The 16659-nt window shown below is 41.8% G+C and overlaps 1 protein-coding gene across 2 annotated transcripts in view; it reads right to left on the reverse strand.

The window, feature by feature from the left end:
- The window catches only part of zfyve16 (zinc finger, FYVE domain containing 16), a 34510-nt gene that overhangs the window by 5729 nt on the left and 12122 nt on the right, over nt 1–16659 (reverse strand). For both annotated transcript variants that reach the window (XM_013909952.1, XM_005720003.1), the window contains 9 exons: nt 11789–11885; nt 7216–7392; nt 6987–7126; nt 3207–3423; nt 2935–3057; nt 2083–2238; nt 1768–1992; nt 1120–1202; nt 662–766 (listed from right to left, as the gene is read on the reverse strand). In XM_013909952.1, the coding sequence (XP_013765406.1) occupies nt 662–766; nt 1120–1202; nt 1768–1992; nt 2083–2238; nt 2935–3057; nt 3207–3423; nt 6987–7126; nt 7216–7392; nt 11789–11885 (1323 nt within the window). The remainder of the gene's footprint in view (nt 1–661; nt 767–1119; nt 1203–1767; nt 1993–2082; nt 2239–2934; nt 3058–3206; nt 3424–6986; nt 7127–7215; nt 7393–11788; nt 11886–16659) is intronic.

The following is a 16659-nucleotide window of genomic DNA, read 5'->3' on the forward strand; positions in this document are numbered from 1 at the left end:
TTTTGGCCTGTTGTAAAGAGAATTTTAAAAACGACAAGGGAATCATTTTCTGGTTGTTCATTCAAGACAGATCTTACTACACATTCTTTAATAGATAATTTATCAAGGGTTTATTAGGGGTTTTTTTCTCTCTAAATGCTACCTCTATCTTCAGCCTCCAAAACGTATTTTTATTTGTCAATGATGGCCCTAAAACACCACGATACAACTATATGAAACTAAGTAGCTTTGACTTGTTTGTACAAGACAATTTCTCAACATGTGGCAGGACAATTTACGAAAGAGAGTAAAGAAAAACATATTGTACTGATCATTCAACTGCTTTAATCTACTTTGTACCCTCTTCAGTTATCCTTTGCAGGGAGTTAGAGGACGACCACAAAAACCTAATTTCTAAACCAATATGTTTCTAGAAGTTACAGAAATTTTGGGGGTTATTTGTAGTTTGATTACCAAAAAATTAACCCAAAGCACTTGTAAATAAAGAAGTCAACATCTACTGAAACCAAGTACATGAAGCTTGGGCACTAAAACACCTGAGAAGTTATTCTTTTTTTAGTTGCAACTGTGACAAATGACATATTCAAGCATTATCAATGTTTATCTAAATCCTAACCAGAATCTGAACAAGTTTATTTTACAAAATTAAAGAAACTCTTACCTCACTGAAGCTACTTTTGGGAATATCAATGTAGCTGTGGCCCATCTCCATGTGGATCCTCAGGCCCTCCACCACTGACAGGCTATACTGGTAGTTCCTTAGATCCTGGATGAGAACAGTTTATAGAATCTGAACTCATCAAAGTGTTCTAATCAATTTTTTTCAAGTCTGCCAATAATCAGCATCACAAAAGTGTCTATGACTGTTGTCCTAATAACATTTATGTTCAAAAACCTTTCACCAAAAGCCCAGTATAAAACAAATTAATTTTAAACTGTCAATCATCAAAATCAAAAACTACTCTGCCAGACACCCATGAAATCTGCATTACTTAAAATGTGGCTTGAGTGGAGTTAAGAATTATGTGTAGTTTTAGCTCTAACAAAATTTTGCCAAGCTTCTCAATTATAAATAAATCTTATTTTCTTTATTGCAAAATCTTATTTTGCACTACTTACAGCCAATAAATTCATAATGGTGTGTCCTGTCTCTCGATACACTGACTGCCGAAAACGGATACTTATCAGTGTGGTGGGATACGCTGAAAAACAAAAACATATGTAAATAAACCATAAAAGCACAATATGTATCACTTGTCCCTGTGTCTTTCTCCTAGAACAGCCTATATGCTTACAGACAGTAATTTACAATGGTTTAGTAATTTAACTTGTAGGGGGTTTACCTTACGGTATAAAATGTGTTAGTGTGACTGCTTTTGTGATTTGAGCTATACAAATAAAACTGAATTGAATTGAAATGAACTAAAAAAAACGTAATCTATAAACAAATATATCACCATTTACAAATACAATTTTGTCCAAAAGTCCAAAATCTACATAAATTAAACTTACTATCAGGTATACTGGCAAAAAGTTAAAGGTAAAATAAGCTCTTTACAAATGAGAAGGTGGAACTGGGGTATTTTTTATTTACTCAGCAAACTGCTGAAACTAATCGTTTTAACAATAATAATAATAAACTAATAACCATGATGTTTCAGAAGAGCAGGTTTTTTTTTTCATTTTCAACAAATCAAAGTTTAAGATTACTATGTTTTAATATGAAATAACACTCAGTGTTGTCATGAGCAACAAAGATTTACATACAGTTGTATTCAGCTCCAAGACGCAAAAGCAGTCTCAGTGGAAAGACTTTGGCCCAGGGCACCTCCAGTTTCTGAATGAGCAGGCCAAACAAGAATGGCTGTGAAGGGAGAGTGAGGCCGTCTAGAGACTGGCAGGTGGGAGAGAAGAATACCATCCCAGCATGATCCTTACTGCCCAAGAAACTACTTGTAAAAGTCACATTATCCAGCTCCTCCACAAACCTCCCTGTAACACAAGATAATGATTATGTTATCCTTTATAACCTAAAGGTGTAGTTATTAAAAGTTGCAAAGGCAGGCTGAAGGCAGGTATTACCTTTTTGGGCATCCTGGAAAATGCTGAGATATATGGTAAAGAGGTCTTTGGGAAGAGTTTTTTCTTGAGGCAAACACTCCAACAGAAATACTAACTCTTTCTGTCCCAGAGCCTGCAGCCCATTAGAGCCAAAACACCAGCATTCCCTGCCAGAGTCTGGAAGATAAAACACACAAGAGTTAATACATTGGAAGGCATGTGAGGATTCACAAGATTTGAAAGAGGAAATATGAGATACACTACCAGTCAAAAGTTTGGACACACATTCTTGTTTAATGTTTTTTTCTTTATTTCTACTGTTTGCTACATTGTAAATACATACTAAAGACATCAAATATATGACGGAAGATATCTGGAATTATATAGAAAAAAAAAAATCTAAAAAAAAGATAAATAACTCTAAATATGTTTTATATTTTACATTCCTCAGAATAGCCACACTTTGCTTTGTTGACAGCGCTGCCAATCCTTGGTCTTCTCACAATGAGCTTCATGATGTAGTCACCTGAAATGGTTTTCACTTCAAAGGTGTGCCTTGTCAGGTTCATTTGGCCTCCACAGTCACCTGATCTGAACCCAGTGGAGATGGTTTGGGATGAGATGGACCGCAGAGTGAAGGGAAAGGGCCAGCAAGTGCTGAGCATCTCTGGGAACTCCTTCAAGACTGCATAAAACTATTTCAGGTGACTACCTCATGAAGCTCATGGAGAGAATGCCATGACTGTGCAAAACAGTAATCAAAGCAAAGGATGACTATTTTGAATAATCTAAAACATAAAACATGTTTTGAGTTATTTCACACTTTTTAGTGTACTACATAATTCCATATTTGTTCATTCATATTTCACTTACATGTCACCAGTTTGACATTGACTAGCAGGTTGGCATTAAGAATGAATGTCAGAGGACGGGGTCCGCCTTCTTCTAGTAAGTGCAGAATCTGACATAGAGCAGGATTCTCCTCAACTAAAACATCTAAACAGAAAACAGCAGAGCGATTATTAAAGCATTTCGCATAAAAGCCAGTGTGAGACTTACATTTCACTCTGATCCAAGCACAACAGAAAGACATAAGATGTCCAGATGTGCAAAAATAAACCAAGAGATTCATGTCTAAAACACACCTCCTCCTTCGTCCTCTCCAGTGGCAATGAGCAGTGGAGGCAGCTCGTCTTCACTGTCTGGCAGCAGACTGGGAAACCTGTTCACTGAAGAACCAATTCCACAAAGCAACGCGAAATCCCAGGGTCCAGACACTGGGCGGCAAACTACCTCTGCTGCCACAGCAGCCTCAGGGGAAGATGCACTGTTAACTCCGGTCTCTGCCCCAGGTAAGCCAGGCTGAAATAAGAATGTCATTTCATGTAATACCATCGTCAATGGACTAATTTTTATTGTCCATTTTTTTAAATTTCTATTTATTGTCTATCTAATTGTCTATTTTAGTGTAGCAGTACTAGAAAATACCAGGTTGCCAAGAAGCACATAAATCAGCTGCTTCTCAAGAGTTTCTCATCATGTGTCTGAACGTCAACTTGTCCATGTTGGACAGCAGCTGGCAGCACTTGTTTTCAATTTATGAAAGAGTTTCTAGGACCTCTGGCCCTGATATTTGACATGGATATATGGAGTAGAAGGGCCAGCGACCTTAGCTGCAGTTCAATACACTGGGAGTGTATGCCGTTATTTTGTGCCACTATTCTGAGCACACGTAAAAAAAATTTGAGCGTAAGTGAAAAAAAGTTTGCAGGTGCAAGTGTTGCATTTTGAGAAGAAATTTATTTTGAGCGAAGAAAAGCTGAATTTGAGCGAACAAAATTCATTGCTGCGTGCAAAAAATGTATTTCAGTGTTTGCTGAACACTGAAATCCACTGCTCTCAACGTGTTGCTCGCGCTCTCAACATGTTGCTCGCATTCTCAACATTTCTGCCCGTGCGTGTTCAACTCTTTGTGTACACTGTTATATTTGTGCCACAAAACCAGCCAATCATAGACTTGGATGCAAAAATATCTGATTGGCTGTTCTGGTCTCCAATCAGCTCGAAATGACGAAATGCAATATCCCAGAATCCATTTAGTCCAAAACTCAAACGAGGCAGTGGCAGAGGAACACAGAGTGGCGGAGTTTGAAATATTTCTCTTTATGGGTCACGAAATAAACTTTTAAGATATTTTCATGCGATAATGGTGCTGTGTAAACTTCAAATACCTGCTTGATTCATCAAGACATCACATATTTCCATAATGCTCTAACGTTTTCGGAGATGCCTGTTACCCACCAGCTGACCGGGTGGTCACTCGGGTTAAACATAATATATAAAGCTCAACTGACAGAAAAAATCGGCCGACTACACCAGCCAGGTATTATAGGAAAAACCATAAAGCCTTTGAACTAAAACAAACGCTGTTGTGACAGTGATGTACACTGTCTTGTTGGTATATATGTATGATTTGTATCACCTTCATGTTTCCAAACCGATACCATGAGCAGCAGTTTTACAGCTGTGGCTCCAGCAAACATCAGCTGATACTAGAAATTAATTTTAAATAAATTCTAACAACAGCTTATCAAGCTTGAACGTGGTGTTGTTGTTTAGCGCAACATCCGCTGGTTTCCTGTTTCTGGCGCAAAGTGGGAGATAAACAAACAAGAGAGACAGCTGATCATTGATTGGTTTTATGATTGAAGTAGCAACAGGAGAGGGAGGGAGAGAGAATGACGGGAGAAGAGGCAGCTGTGCAACGTAAAGACAGAATAACTCCAGCTTTGTCTTTTTTCATTCTAGCTGAAGTATATGGGCTCAAAATGTGGTCATAAATATTTTGCACTTGTAAATCAGTTTTGTACTTGTAAAAAAGATTTGTATGTGTAAAAAAGATTTGTGCGTGCGTATAAAAGATTTGTGCGTGCGTAAAAAAGATTTGTGCGTGCGTAAAAAAGATTTGTGCGTGTGTAAAAAAGATTTGTGTGTGGACTTAGCCCAAAAAAAATCCCCTGCAAGTTACAAGTACGAATTTTGACCCTATTTTTCTTACTTTAAGAGCTGATTGGTCAATGTCATGTCAATCACAAATTAAACAATCCAATCAGAGAACAGATGGGTTTGGCTGTCGGAGGGGCACTTTTTTGAACTGCAGGTCCTTGAAGAGTAATCTCTATATAAATATCCGATAGCAGTTAGGTCCCCTTACTTTCAGTAGCTGTTGAAAGGATAAAGTTGTGGTATGTCAGTGGTTAGAAATACCATTATTACTTTAGGATTAGTTTAACACAACATCAGGGCTGACCCAGGACCATTGCTGTGAGTCACAGTGCGCAGCATAAAAGTCCTTTCACATCGGACGCAGGATGTGCTGCTAATGCTAATTGCTAACTAAAAGCAAAGGATCCAGAATTTGTTGCTGGCTGCTGGGCTCTGTGTGCAGCAGCTCTACCTGTACTAGATGCACCTGCTCCTTGTCGTTTTTATCTCTGCCTTTATGTGAACTACAAGAGTTTGTGGGGTTTTTTTGCTAGTTCTTCAAATGTTCAATAAAAACATGTATGCCAATTCATAACGAAGAAAGCTTTGTAATGAAGACTGTCCTTTCCAAAACACTGCCCCCCCCGAATACCATTCCATTCTTCAATAAGTCAGGACCAAGCCAGCTCCGATCAGCAAGAACCCTGTTACCATGGTTCCGTATAGGTAAATATCTTCAGCACTCAGGCTCACCCAAGCCCAAACTTCTCGTTGAGAAAGGGGTGTCAATTGCATTCAGGGACCAGTTGATCAAATCCATAATTCCTCTTTTAGGTTTTAGAGAACAGACCGTAAGAGAGTGTTCCAGGGAAAAGTAATACAAAAAACCACGAGACTAGACTAGGACATAAGAGGCTAAGCAGGGAAGGTAAGGGAGAGGAGGAGAGGAGAAAAGTGCGACCGCCTTCGTCAAGAGTAAGAGCAGAAAAAACAATTGCAAGCGAGCGCAAATACAAAAACTGAGCGAGAGGGGCTGCTATTGTGTGTGTATGGATAATAGCAAACACTGAAATACATTTTTTGCACACAGCAATGAATTTTGTTCACTCAAATTCAGCTTTTCTTCGCTCAAAATAAATTTCTCCTCAAAATGCAACACTTGCACCTGCAAACTTTTTTTTTACTTGTGCTCAAATGTTTTTACGTACGCTCAGAATAGTGGCACAAAAATAACGCCATAGGAGTGGAGTCTGTGGGACCACAGAATGAGAAACCCAAGTTAGCCGGGACTAGTTGGTCAGTAGTGACTGAACTTTCAAGACAGATGGGCATGTTGACTATAATACTGGCTATTAAATGAGTGTAGGTATTTACAATGTATTTATACCAAAACAAGGGATCAGTAATTTGAGCCATTTGTTGAGTTATAAACCGGGGTGTACGTAAGTGGTCCGCAGGTGCGGGTTCACAGTCAAAATAAAAGATGCGCACCAGATAAGAAGTTGCAACGTGTGTTTGGGTACATAGGATTTTCTGGAGAAGGACAGACATTTGTTCAGAACTCTTAAAGATGTTGAAGAAGCAAGCTCCTTTAAGCAATTACATTGGTGTTCCTCCATCTCCAAAGAAATGTCCAAAGGAGTCCAAACCGCAAAAGAAGCGCATATTCTCGGAAAAGTGGTTGCAGGAGGTGAGCTGGCCTCAAACAAATGATGAACGCACAGAGATGTGGTTCAGAATATGCCGTGAAAATCCCACTCTAGCAGACAAAAACAGTGCCTTTTATATGTACGCAAACGCGTGTTGCAACTTCTTGTCTGGTGCGCGTCTTTTATTTTGACAGTGAATGCGCACCTGCGGACCACTTATGTGCACCCCTGGTTATAAAGTTCTAAAAAGGTGGAATCCTGATAGATGAGCTATGAGGATGATTGCATTACTGTTGTCTCATCTGGGGTGGCACCACTGAACTCTTGGGAGCTCCTGCGGCTCATCACAGACAGCTTGGCGGTGTCTGCCACCTCTCCATTGGGTAAGATACCATCAGCAAACCACACGCGCTTTTGCTCACGAGGACAACCTGATAACACAGAAAAAGGAAGTGCCTTCAGGGGTACAGTTAAGGAAAACAAGTGAAAGGTAAAGCAGACTGTGTAAGAATAACCTTACCGTCATTGCTTGGGTGTTTAAGAACAGACACAGGCACCATGACAGTAGGTGGTGGGGAGTTTAGAGTACCAGCAGCACGGGCCTGCTGTAAAGGGGGGATTGTGCTGCAGTATTCAGATGGGACATTTGGGTTTGGGCTAGGACCTGTAGGACTCATCATCCGTTCCAGAGCCTGGGCTACAACAGAAGGATGCTGTTAGAAGCATGTTCATTTTTTTTTTTTTTTTTTAAAGGTGTTAACTCGAGTCTAAAAAGCTAGTTACCCGACTCATTTAGATGTAGAGACTAGTTTCTTGAATATGAATGTCTGAATGTCTGAGAAATGGTGGCAATGTAATCTGAGGTTTTATTTAGATTTTCAAGTCCTCTTTAGAGTAAACTAAACTTCAGTGGTCAAATGATTTTTCGTTATTAAAGTTTATTGTATTTCTGGAGAACTAATTAAAGGCTGTGCCTTTTGAAGAAACATGCTGGTTTTAGTAGTAAGGCACAACTTTTACTTTGAATGCAATCCATACATTCTTCCCAAGTGGCCCAGTTTACAGGTCTGTGTGACTGAGGCCTATAAGGCCCACTCAGCCTAAATTTGTCCCCTGCTATGAAGAACCAGGATATTTCTTTTTCCTTTAAAAAAAAAAATATCTACAATTAATCTACAATTAATTAATGGTTGTTACAAAAATTAAAAACAACATTTAAAAAAAGCATACAGAAGATAAAAGGGGGCGCATGTCTACTGCAATGGCTACAAGATTGTGAATAATTTTCCTGTAATTAATAAGTTGTGTTTAGAAAGTGCAAGTGGTGGAGAACAAAGGAAAGCACTGCAACATATTATTATAGCTATATTTCATTGGTTTAATTAAAAAGGACTTCCACTTTCTGCGGTTCTGTTACAGATTTGGAAAATAAGTGAGGACACTGGAGAAGGAAAAAGCATCTCTATCAGTAAGTTTCTTCAGAGAAGCCTGTTGAAAAAAAGCTGGACAGTATATTAGCAGTATCTGACCAATAATGGACTAACACGGATATATATCTAAATGCGTCTAAATGCAGTTTAAATATTGAATTTGTCAAGTATATAATATTCACACAGACTTCCACTGCAGAAATTTTAATTAAGAAAATCCTGACAAATAACAAAACGCCTCTCAAATTAGTTTTCTTACAGATGGGCATCGACTCCATTGTCCTGGACTGCAGCTGGTAGCCCTCCATCTGTATTGCTGCCTCGGTGATTGTGTTGTTATGGAACATGAACCACTTTCCACCTGCTCCACATTCCCTTAAGTGTGGCTCTCTAGCTATCATTACCAGCTGCAGTCCAAGATGGTGGAGTTGGAGTCCCTCTTAATGCAGCAGGTGAATGATACAGAAGAGTGCCGCTACATGTTTCCTCTAGCTCACTGACTAAAAGAATAAAATTGGTGGCAGCCAGTGGTACCCTTAAGCCGATACACCGATGGTATCAGTTCCAAAATCCTACGTTCTCAAACTATCACATTCACAAGATGTTCACAAAATGTGACCGCTATCCTTGATCATGAGGTCAAGTTTTAGGACGTACACTTATATATACACACACATATAAATTTGAAACTCCTTCTTGCCTTGTTCTCAAGTTTCTGTATTCATAAAGTTCAGTGTTGGGGTGTAGGACTGTAGCGTACATCAGCATAACAGCTTTTCTAAAGCTGTGCCAGTTGGATATTGGTTTAGTCCCCAACATTGCTATAAGATGAGTTATTACTTTCAGGAAAACTGGCTATAGTGGAGAGGCTTTCAGAGCAGCTTTTCTCAGCGCTGCTGATCAAGCAATTATGTCGTATTATATTGATTATGTATCACATAGCTTTACTTATCCAGTATGTAATGACAGCAACAACAATGTGGCTTTCAAAAACACAGGAATGCAACCACAGCAGATTGAAACATTACAAAGATATTATGGTTATTTAGATCCTTGTTTCTATAATTTCTTTTAAGTAATTCAATTAGTATCAATAATTCAATTAGTATCAATGCAAGAACAGTTATTCGCCTTGCTGTGCAACGAAAGGATGACATGGCAGAAAAAAAGTCAACCAAGGCTTAAGGCTATTTACTGACCCCATTTTCAGTGCAACGGTAACATAACCAAATATATTACTTAAAATGGAGACAAAACACTGATTTTCAATATATGCACACATTCTAAACTCAAACAATCCAGCACAGCAGCAGTACAAAGTTTCCAACATTTTATTCATTACAAGTAAGAAGCATCTTACCTCATCATCTCCTCCTCAACTAAAACACAATTAATCCACGTTATGACAAATCTCTCTCGCCAACTGACATCAGACCAGTCCTCACAGCTTTTCTGAAGCGGCTCCTCTCGTAAATAATAACAGGCTATTAGCTGTAGGCTGAGGTGTATGCAGTAAGCCTCGTATACTGATGTCAGTGAGGGAGAGGAAAGCAAGAGAGGGGAGGAGAGGAGGAGCTGTGTGAGGGAGAGAAGAGAAGGATTGCAACACACTGCCCGAGCATCCAAAAGCCACTAAAGTGGACCATCTCCTCCTTAATTTAGACAGCATGTGAGCATCACATGTCCACTGCACTCGGTGGTCCTGTACTACATAGACTCACAAGCTCAAGGACAAGTAATAGTGTCCTGTTATCACTTTCCTCTGCAATCAACTCCCATCTCCCATCTCTCTCCATATCACTGCTGCAGTCCAGCTAAAAAAAAAAGGTGCCTATTTCCACGTCTTTTATTGTTACCAAGATGGTGACCTCAGGGAGAGTTAAAGAAAATGTTTTTCCCAGTCTCCAAAACAGCATCACTTAATCCTGTAATCAGCATTAAACCTTTACTGGAAAAAGTAAACGAAACTACCTGATCAACAAGCTCCGGCATGAGGAAAAGCTAACTTTGTAACTGTTCCAATCCACCTTTGTTTGTTTTACACAGCGAAAAATGAACTGTTAACTTAGTCTGATGTTTAAATTAGGTAGCCTGTTGAAGGCTGACTGTGGCAGCTATACCACTCTCTATTGCACTGATACTTGGAGCAAGCAGGAGTAAATCTAAAGAGGGGCATAAGGTGTAGTAGACCATATTTATTTCAAGGCTTTCATCATATTATTCAGCTCATTGCAAGCACCTGCCTATACAGCATGATAACACTAAGCTAGCCAAGAACCCAGAATGATGTTGAATGCACACGCCAGCCTAGCAGCCAGACCCTAAACTTCAGGTAGCAAATGGATGAGCAGTCAGGCTGCAGCCTTTGTTTCTACCTGTTCATGTTTATACAGTAGAATCACTGTAACGAAGAAACTTCAGGAATATGTTAATGTGTAAATTGATTTACATCGCCCAAAATTTAGGATTCTTATCTTTGCTTTGTGCTGTCAGCTTTGTGTTCCTACCTAAATACTAAAGGAAAGCTTGTATGTGTTTTCATTAGGATAGAAATGGGACTGGGTATTGATTTTGATTTCTATAATCGATTCAATTCCAATTCACAAGGTCCCTTGCAAGGTTGATTCGATTCAATTTTGACTCAGTCAGAAATATAATTCTGATCATTTATCAGTATATATCCATATTTTTATATCTATGTATAAAAACAAAGCTGACACTTGTGAGACTTCATCAGAGGTGTAAGGATCACGACAGATGCCTTTGTGTAACTGAGGACAAAACAAAGCATGAAGGAGAATTTCCTGGCCTATATTTTTATAGCAGATAACCACCTTAAAAATATACTGCAGTAGATCGATAACCATGAATCAACATAAGAACATTACATGATGCTGCTTAAGTAAAGCAGAGCAAAGTTACAGAGGTTTTATTAAAGACACAGCTAAGCAATAATTTGTAAAAGTTTAAATTCCTCCAGTACTGAACAGCAGAAATTAGGCTTTCTTGTCAGAGTAAAACTTTGTTTTTCTTCAATGCAGCCACCACATCTTCCTTTAAACGTTTACAGACAAACTCACTCATTCATTAGCATAGTTGAACACACAGACATACATGCACAAAAACACACACACCAAATCTACAAAACGATCAGAACTCATTTTTCCTTCTACTAATGTAAGAAACACAACCCATTGTTAAAATGCAAACAATGTTAGATTTAACTACGTTCAAACTTGATTTCAACTTTAACTCTAAAAGCTTTGACTCCAAAACAGGCATTTAAAGAAATGTGAGGAAAATATAAAGGCCAGCTCAAATGCTCTAACTTTCTCATGAGCTGAAACTGGTCCTCACAAAAGGACAAATAATATTTTTATTGTCTTTATTTATTGTATTTTATTTACTTTATTTTCACAATACAGTTTAATTTAATTGCTCACTCATGTTTGGATGAGCAGTTAAATCATTTACTGCCCTCTGCCACCCCTGGAGGCTATTGCCAACTCCTTCTGTCTCAATTTCTCACCAGGGCCATCACAGGTGACCCCTTGCACGTCGCCCACCACCTGTTTGACTCACTATATAATCATGTATTTTATAATAGTACAACACATGGGGATCTTAATAAAGGCATACAAATAAACCAAACAAGAACCTTACCTCTGTGAATGGTGTCAAAGCAGAGGACACATACACGAGCCTCTTTCTCCAGGTACTTCAGTTTACACTTCCTGTTGCAGCACACAGCACAGTAAACCTGCCACAGAGGAGAGAGGATGACATTGACGGCATAGATACGCTACACAGCAATCTGCATGGACAGTAAATTCATGTCTGGAAGAAGACAACAATTAACAGGATGAAACATGTTTGTCTATCTGGTCCTTCAAACAGCATAAGATTGTGCTATAAACAATAGTAGAACCTAATCATGTCTGATTTAATAAGAGGCCTTTGAGGGACTTGACTCAGCACAGACCTATAGAAAAGCTGAAAAAAGAACTGCTGACTCATGCTCTCTGCTTACATCAATTCACTGTGCTATATTTGGTCCTCACTTCATCAGAAATTTTACCCTTACATGCTAAAAACTTCCAGAAATACCTTGAATTACACAAGAAGAAAAAACAGGCAATGCAAAACAGGCATTTATAAGAAGCTCATTAGGTAATCACTTCTATGGTGATTTATTTATCAGAATCACTTTTGGGATCTAGATTTTTATGATGGATGCTTTTCACAGTTTTCAGATTTTTTTTTGTATAAAGTAATCAGGAAATATTTGATTATTCAACAGTGAACTCTGCATTTCTGAGTCAATTAACTGTTTAATTGTAAAGCTGGGCATACTCTATGTGATTTTTGGCCCATTTTGAGCATATTTTTCAGTTGTGCGACCGTTTTGGGGATCGGCCCAAGTTTCACCTTAATTGTGTGTCGTGCATCGTGGAGTACACATGGGGTAACGAGAAGCGATTAACACCTCACGAATAGCTCCCGATCATCAATCGTATGCTCACAAGGAAATCAAACCTGTTTGAAATCCTGTTGGCCCTTGTGAGGTTGTCAACGCAGCCTATCACACTGCGCATGCGCAAACAGAAATGGAAGTGGAAAGACGGAGTAGCAGATCTTGCAGTTTGGCAGTGCAGCGTGTGATCTGGACACAAGCAATAGAGGCATAACTTGTAGAACTTTATCATGACTGCACCAACTATGAAAAGAGTTGTATGGACATTGCTGCTCAACTGCAGCTGCCTGGTCAATGTTTTTCATAAGCAATTTAGCAAAGTTGATGGTGGTGGTGTGTGTGTCTGTGTGAGTAAAGACAGAGAGGGAGAGCAAGAGAGATTTAGTGTTATAAGCTTCATGTTATGGACGCACAGTGTGAGCACTCAGGTCACATCAGTGCATCGGGCCATATAGTGTGAGACCCTGCATCATGACCGACGAACCTCTAACCCCTGCGATTTAATTGTACAGTTTGAGCAGGAGCTGAATAACGTGACTGAAAAAAAAAAAACGCACAGTGTATGCCCAGCTTAACGGCATTAAACTGTTTAAGTTTCTCTTACAAATGACATTTTTAATCTCAATGAGATATTTACCTGGATAAATAAAGGAATAATAATTATGTGAAACAACAGCTGTATTGCTTTATTATGTAGCAATCTTTGTCTACCTGAACACTTGCATTTAACAAAGCTACCGAAGTCAGGTAAATGCTGTGCGGCTAGTGGCTGACTAATTACACTTTGCTTTGCTATTACTGCAGAAGTTGACTTCTTTCAGCTGCTATTTGCAAGGGGTTGCCACAGTGAATAGATCTGCATGTCTGAACTTGTATAAATTTTAGGCCAAATGCCCTTCCTGACGCAACCCATCCAGGAATTTGCATCACCTCCCAGTTTTGAAAGTGATACCTTCGCATGCTAGGCACTGGTGTTCCCTTTCAATTGATTCACTCGGTACAACACATAAGTATGGGATATCACGCCCTTGCGTGTCCTGGCTGAAGAAACCTTTATTCACGCCTTTAAGGCGGATGACATGTGATGACACGCGCACGGACCCGCCTGCACATATAGCCGCTGTCATCACAGTTATGCTTCAGTTCTTATGCTCTTCACCTCGCTGAGAACACCTCTGCTGAGTTGGGCTAGCTAGCTGCTACTAGTTAGCTCCACTGTCTGTGGACTTGAACTTGGCTTAACTGCCCCTGTTGGTGTCAACCTCCACCACGCCGTTGGTCCGTAGGCTGCCCGCGGAGCGCTAATTTCGAGTTTTCCCGTGCAGCGTTTGGCTTTGCGTTTTGGAATGGACTCCAAACTGATGCGAGCAAAGCAGAAATCTTCTGTTCGCCCCCGTCTTCAGGGATGCGGTTTCTCTTTGCACAACAGCGACCAGCACAACGCCTGCCCTGTCTGCCTGGGGATCATCCACGCTAGGAGAGCGTTGACGGAGCCTGAAGCCTGTGCGTTTTGTCGCTAGCTCCAGCGCTCGATCCTGGAAACACGCGGTGGCGTTTGTGGAAATAGTGCTGGGACGCTCTGCTGTTGCACGGCATGAACCTCTCCTTTCCAAGTCTGGAGCCCCGGCTTCGTCCGAGTCCGAAGACGAGAATTATCCGGTCGATGTCCGGGCAATTAGCTGGGCTGACCACATGGAACATGTTGACAGGTTAGCCGATGACGAGCCGAAACCATGCAGGAGCGCTGACGGGCTTCAGCTTGGCATGAGCCCGCCAGCGCTCCCCAGGAAGACGATCACGTGCTGGACATCGGCCTGGACATCCATGGTTTGTCGGAGGATGAGCGGGAGAGCTCATTGTCGGCCCAATGTGCCGCCACTGCTGTTGCGCTGGTCGGCCACGATGACACCTGTCTTTTCTCCCTGTTTCGCCGTACTGTTGAGAAGCTGCAGGTGGACTGGTCCTCTCCTCCTCCAGCTCAGAAGCCGTCACAGTTCGTTGGTTTTTTCCTCCCACCGGAGACCGCAACGGCCATAAACTGCCTTCCCATGTTCCCAGACTTTGTCTGCAAGCTAACAGCATCATGGGACAAACCTCTGTCTGTCCGCGTCACTGTGCCCGGCTATGGACAGTACATGGAGTTGGTCCTTGGCTGCTTATAACCATAAGCACCTTATGACACCTGTCCCATAACCATGGTGTCAGCGGCCCCGCAACTCTGCCGTCCAAGCACTGCAGATTCTCTGCTTCACAGCTAGAGAAGATTTATCAGGCACAGGCCTGCACTGCTCGCGCCATGAGCTCCGTCACCATGCTCCAGATGTACGAGGCAAAGTGCCTGGCGGAGCTCGGATCGCTGGTTCCCGATGACAGCCCGCTGGCACCTCTTTTTAACGAGGTCAGAGTTGCCACAGATCACATCCTCTGTGCGTCCCGCTGTGCAGCGCTCTCCCTAGGCAGAGGGATGGCTTCATCAGTAGTGGCGCAGAGGAACCTGTGGATGTCCCTCTCTGATGTCCCGGATAGAGACAGAGCTGTATATCTGGATGCACCAGTGTCTGCAGCTGGGTTATTCGGACATTCGCTTGAAGCCATTCGGGCTAGATTCGATCTGAGGAAGAAGCAGACTGAAGCTCTGCACGACATCATTCCCACACGTCAGGCAAAGCCCAAGCCCACAGCTAGCTCTCACAGGCCCGCCGCTCCTCTGCCAACTGGCAAGAGACCGGCGCCCACTGCTGTAGTGGGTGTGCCACCAGCGGGGGCACATCCTCCGGTCCGAGCTCCATGCCAGTCGGCCTGTAGCAAAGGCCAACCCTCAGGCCGACAGGCGGGACCCAGTGCCCAGGAGGAAGAAGCCTCAACCCTTCTAGCTCTGGTTTCGAGTGGAGAAGGGGTCAAGCAGCAGGTAGACGCTGCTTTTACCCCTCTGTTGTCGCCCAAGAGGTGCTCCTTAAGTTCTGTTAAGGTTGTCAGCCCCAGAAGGCGCTGCACTTTCCTAACACTGTCTCCCAAGCACAAACCCCTGCACATAAAAACACTGTTTTTCATTGTTGTGCCCAGGTTAGGTGCCTCCAACAAAATGTATGAATGTACATGTTCCCATGTTACAATCAATAAAGAGTGTTGTTTATTCTCAAACAATCACAAATGCTCAGCCTGCAGGCAGAATGAGCCAGGTCAGGCAGGTGATGCATTCTCCTGCAGACACACTGGGGGGCGACAACGCCCCGCAGACAGTGGGTCTGGCTGCTCACTTCCCTCAGTGGCGCACTTGCGCCCCCCTCTCCGTGGGTGCTGCAAACCGTTGCCATGGATTACCAGTTGCAGTTCCGGGTCAAGCCGCGAGTCTTAAACGTACCTACGAATGTACAAGTTCAAGACAGCTCTTGAATGCATTCGGTCAGGGAGATTGGTTTGCAACAATCGATCTAGAGTCTGAGTTGCTGAGCTTTTGCTCCCCTCCTTTTGCATCTGAGGAGCAGAGCAGGATGCATTCTCTTTGTCCAGTGCGTGTTCCACGCACCTACATTGAGCGCACTCAGAATGTGCGATGCCTGTGACCAGCTGTTTGGCTGCTTCACTAATCCAAATAGAGGTAGAGTTCTGTCTAAACACTGGATTATAGAAGCTATCTCATTTGCAAAGGTCTTGCTTTGCCCCAGGGGGTGAGAGCTCATTCCACCAGGGGGATGCCAACCTCATGGGCTCTTTTCAAAGGGGTGCCTATAAGCTGAAATTTGTGCGGCAGCTAGTTGGGCATCACCGCACACTTTTGTGCGGTTTTATCGGTTGGACGTTATAGCCCCTTCGGTGGCTCATACTGTCCTTTCTGCTGGATCTATTGCTTACTAAGGTGGTGGTGGTCCGATTCCGGTTCGGTGGCTGCTCTGCAGGGCGTGTATATATGTCCCATACTTACAGTTGTGGTCAAAAGTTTACATACACTTGTAAAGAATATAATATACAGTGGGGCAAAAAAGTATTTAGTCAGCCACCGATTGTGCAAGTTCCCCCACTTAAAATGATGACAGAGGTCAGTAATTTGCACCAGAGGTAC

Source organism: Pundamilia nyererei, unplaced genomic scaffold (assembly GCF_000239375.1).
Source record: "Pundamilia nyererei isolate P.nyererei 1_Seehausen unplaced genomic scaffold, PunNye1.0 scaffold00002, whole genome shotgun sequence".
Taxonomy (NCBI): Eukaryota; Metazoa; Chordata; class Actinopteri; order Cichliformes; family Cichlidae; genus Pundamilia; species Pundamilia nyererei.